The following is a 4,349-nucleotide window of genomic DNA, read 5'->3' as shown; positions in this document are numbered from 1 at the left end:
CCCCCCCCCTCACACACACACCCCTATGCCAACCACTCGTGAAGATATTTCTTAGCTCTAAGCTAGTGCGGGCAAAGTTTCATGTAGGTGTCAGCAGCTGGGGAACCCCACTGAGGGCATTGCCAGTCTTCCTGACTCCATCTATAGCCTTTTCCTCTTTTGGGGGAGAGAAAAAAAGCCCAGCCAAGGCCACAGTGTGGTCTAAGGGAAATGGTGGGGTCAGGCGGGTGGACATCTCAGGGCCGTTTGCACCTCAGTTTCAAGGACATCTGCAGAGACCCAGCGGCTGTGCTAAGACAGGAGCTGTCTGAATGTGAATCTGGATTCACATACCTCGGAGTCCTTAGGAGAGGCAAAGCCATCAGACACTCGTGCTGCGTAACGCCTAGCCTCTGGAGGGCAGGTTATCTCAGTAGCTGCCCTTGGTCTCAGTCTCTCCACACCAGCTGCTGTATTAGCTCCTTTTCGTCGGTTGTCAATTGGGCTTCTTTGTTTCTCTGGAGATGGGGGGCTACCTGAGTGTACAAGACAAGGCTCTGAAAAGTCACACAGGGACAGGCCGTGTCCTGGACTCTTGCAGCTTTGCGAGAGGCTAGCCCAGTATTTATTCTCACAGCCCCCAGGGTTAGGCCTGGGGAGGGAGTGGCAGATCGAGGGGCCAGAGCATCTCTCTGAAGCCAAAATCTGTAGCCCCAAGGACCCTGGAGAGATCAGGGAGGAGGGCTGACCAGCGACTGGGCAGAGGAACAGCTCTCACGGAACTGCTGTCAGAGAAGTGGTGTTCAGCACAGGGAGGGATTGAGGTGTGTGCTTGGGTTTTGCCTCTTGGCAATCCTTCCTGTTTGCCTGTCGGAACAGTGGGGTGAAGGACTACTGTCATCAGAGGACAATGTGAGGGGGTACATCTCAGGCCCAGGGAAGCCCTGTAGAAATGAATACCTTTGGCTTCTTTGGGATTTTTTTGTTTATTTGTTTTTCTTTGTTCATTTGTGGTTTTCAAGGCAGAGTTTGTAGCCCTCGCTGTCCTGGAACTCTCATTGTAGACCAGGCTGGCCTTGAACTCAAACATCGGCCTGCCTCTGTCTCCCCAGGGCTGGGATTAAAGGCCTGAGCCCCCACCCCTCTTCATCATAGTTTCTTTATTCATCCATCAGTGAACAGAGGACAAGGGGTGAATTCTGTTATTTTAGCAACCATGGACAGCGGCCATAACGCAGAAGGCTTTGGCTTTGGAATTAGTGAGTTTCCTTCTGACACTCCCAACAGGAGGACCTCGGGATCTGATGGTAAAAGCTCCCCAGGGTTTCTCTGGTTTTGCCTGGATTTCTCCTTCAGCTAGTTTACCGCACCCTGCTCATTCTCCTTAGTTGTTAACTGAGGGAAACTGGCAGCGTTTTGCGGCCTCCTCAAGCTAGAACCAGGGAGGAAGGGTTTGCACCAACAGACTGGCTGTCATTAGCAGCTGGCTTCTCAGGATGGAGCTTTGTAAGACTCCCCGAAACCTATTTTGTGGCCCGGCAGGGGCTTTTGTCTTCCTTTTGGAAAATGAAAGGGGTCAACTGATATCCATAATCATGAGATGCAGAACTGCAGCCCCCCGTAGTGACTCCAGGATCTGGTCCTCCCTTCACTGGTCTGGGTTCTTATTCAGGGAGCTGGTGAATTGTGGGGTTTCTGAGATATCTGGGACTGTGCCCATTAGGAACAGGCTCTTATGGTCCTTAGATGCATGTGTGCTTGTAGACTGTCCAAGGGTTCTGCCAAGGGATAGAGCTCTGGAAGCCTGGAGAGATGTCCAGACAAAGGGGAAATTGATAAAGACCCCAGAGGGGAAACAGGTGGGCGTGTCCACTCAGAACCACAGCCTCATCTTCCTCTTTCAGATATATTTTAGAACCTCTCTCTCGAGGTGTTTTTTTTTTTCAGAACCCCCAGCCTCACAAATGAGAAGAGAATTCCCTGAAGGCATCTAGAGGGCTCTCTCTCCTCGGGTGAATCTGGAGCCGTGGAGGATGGAGTCTTTGGACCGGAGAAGAACTGGCTCTGAGCAGGAGGAGGGCTTTGGGGTGCAGTCCAGGAGAGCCACTGATCTGGGCATGGTCCCCAATCTCCGGCGAAGCAATAGCAGCCTCTGCAAGAGCAGGAGGTTTCTGTGCTCCTTCAGCAGTGAGAAGGTAGGCGTCTGATGGCTAGCCTGCTACGTTCAAGGGCCATAGAGGCAGCCTGACGGTCACCACTGGTTAGCTGATCCATTCATGCTGCCTCAGCATAAGGCCAGGAAGGGAGCATCCAGTGTCAGAGACTACAGTTTCTACCCTCAGAACAACTCAGACAGGCAGGTCAGCTATAGAAGCAAAGCGACTTAGGCTTAAAATAGGTAAACGTTTTATTATTCTATTGTTAGGGTTAGGTAGTCTAAAACCGCATTGATGGGTGTTGGGATGTCCCAGACGGGGTGCATTCCTGCATCGTGAATGATTAACCACAGGATGGCTGCCCAGCGGCAGATGGCCTATCCTTGAGATAAGGTAGCTCCCATTCATGTGGCTACCTTCAGGCTGTTCCTTGGGTGGAGGATTTTCTTGTCTTGTTCCTGGACCTGGGTGTCTGCTGCTGGGGCAGATGGCATGTGAGCTAGTTTCTGAGTGGAGACAAAATGGGATGAATGGGTCCCTTCAAAGTGATCCTGTTGAGAGTACATTTGAGTGTGTGGCCAGGAAGGCTGGAGGGTGTCTTCAAGGCCAGGGACCAGGTTTTTCACCTCTCATGCTCTTTTCATACTATACCATCCCCAAGGAAATACACCGAGCACGAAGTATCCCCAAAGAGAAAATGATTGCGCAGGGCTCATCCTCGTCTCCCGGGCACACACCTCAGGATGAACCCCAGCCAGGGTGCTTTTTCAGCTTTGAGGTAGCTTTGGGTGCCTCCACGGCAGCTGGCCAGGGAGCAGAGAGATGTCCAAGGGAGGCCAGGGGTAGACGGGTTCACGTCAACATTGTTCTTCTTAACTCCCAGCAAGAAAACCTCAGCTCGTGGATCCCGGAGAACATCAAGAAGAAGGAGTGTGTGTATTTCGTGGAGAGCGCCAAACTCTCAGACGCAGGGTGAGTGGCACGGCTCTGGTGATGACAGTCGCTGTTCCATCTCTCCCTCATCATCTCGCCTCAGCCAGAGCCAGCAAAAGAGCATCCGGTGGTCCGTGCCAGGCTGAGGATCCCCAAGCCTACCCACCTCATCTCAGGAGACACTTGGGGGACCATGTCCAGGCCATCTCTTTTCATGCCTGGGGCATGGAATGTGCTTCGCAGTTAGGTCAGCCTAGGGCAGAGGGACAGATGACCTGTCCAGTGTGGCAGGGAGGTGAGGTTGCCTCTCCGGGCTCAGCCATCTTCTCCTGCTTGTCTGGGTTCCAGACTCCATCTGGCTTTTGCCTCAGCCATACCCCGTCTTTTGTAAGGCTCAGTATACTGTGCTTGCCTCTTCTCTTTTTGTACTGGGCTTCAATTGTATGTGTTCAATTTTTTTTTTAAAGATTTATTTATTTATTTTATGTGTATGAGTACACTGTAGCTGTACAGATGGCCGTGAGCCATCATGTGGCTGCTGGGACTTGAACTTAGGATGGACCCGCTCGCTCAGGCCCCGCTCTTTCCGCTCGTTCCAGCCCCGCTCGTTCTGCCCCCTCCCCCTCACTCCAGCGTAATATACTGTAGCTGTCTTCAGACGCACCAGAGGAGGGCGTCAGATCTCATTCCAGGTGGTTGTGAGCCACCATGTGGTTGCTGGGATCCGAACTCAGGACCTTTGGAAGAGCAATCAGTGCTCTTACCCACTGAGCCATCTCGCCCACCCATGTGTTCAATTTTTAATTTGAAAATAATCACAGATTTAAAGGAAAATACACCCAGCCCAAAGGCATCCGCCACCACCGCTAGTTTGGCTTCCAGGGATCTTAAGAAACATTTGTGTGGTCTCACTTTGTGGCAGGCATTAGATGAAGGCAGGGACCTGAGATACCCCTGGGTGTTGTCTCTTGGCCTAACGGTGCCACGGATCCCACCAGGCAATGCCAAGCTGTCTCCTTTGTCTCTTGTCTTTGGTAAAATGAGCTTTCACATCCCCGTGTTGTTCTCCATCCTGGCCCAGAACAGGAAGCTCTGCTCTGTCTATCTGTGGTGCTGTGTCAACAGTGAGAGTTCAGTCTCGGTCAGAGTGTGCTCGGCTTGTGCCCTTTCACCACCCACGTAGCACCAACCGCCCGCACAGGATGCACACAGCTCGGTTCCCACAGAGATGGCCTTATACTTCCCCTAGGTCTCTCTCTCTCTCTCTCTCTCTCTCTCTCT

The 4,349-nt window shown here is 52.2% G+C and overlaps 1 protein-coding gene across 8 annotated transcripts in view; it reads left to right on the top strand.

Moving 5' to 3' along the window:
- Trpm2 (transient receptor potential cation channel subfamily M member 2) overlaps positions 1-4,349 on the top strand; it is a 56,246-nt gene that overhangs the window by 2,530 nt on the left and 49,367 nt on the right. For 7 of the 8 annotated variants that reach the window (XR_004112365.1, XM_031347894.1, XM_031347892.1 and 4 more), the window contains exons 2-4: positions 1,927-2,174; positions 2,797-2,913; positions 3,019-3,107. Coding sequence is in view for 7 of the 8 variants with exons in the window: in XM_031347894.1 (XP_031203754.1) it covers positions 2,013-2,174; positions 2,797-2,913; positions 3,019-3,107 (368 nt within the window). In the remaining variant the exon portion in view is untranslated. The remainder of the gene's footprint in view (positions 1-1,926; positions 2,175-2,796; positions 2,914-3,018; positions 3,108-4,349) is intronic. The other variant, XM_031347896.1, reaches the window with a different exon arrangement.

The sequence above is a fragment of the Mastomys coucha genome, unplaced genomic scaffold, assembly GCF_008632895.1.
Source record: "Mastomys coucha isolate ucsf_1 unplaced genomic scaffold, UCSF_Mcou_1 pScaffold3, whole genome shotgun sequence".
Taxonomy (NCBI): domain Eukaryota; kingdom Metazoa; phylum Chordata; class Mammalia; order Rodentia; family Muridae; genus Mastomys; species Mastomys coucha.
The sequence above is the reverse complement of the archived record's forward strand: the minus strand, read 5'-3'. Positions and strand labels throughout refer to the sequence as shown.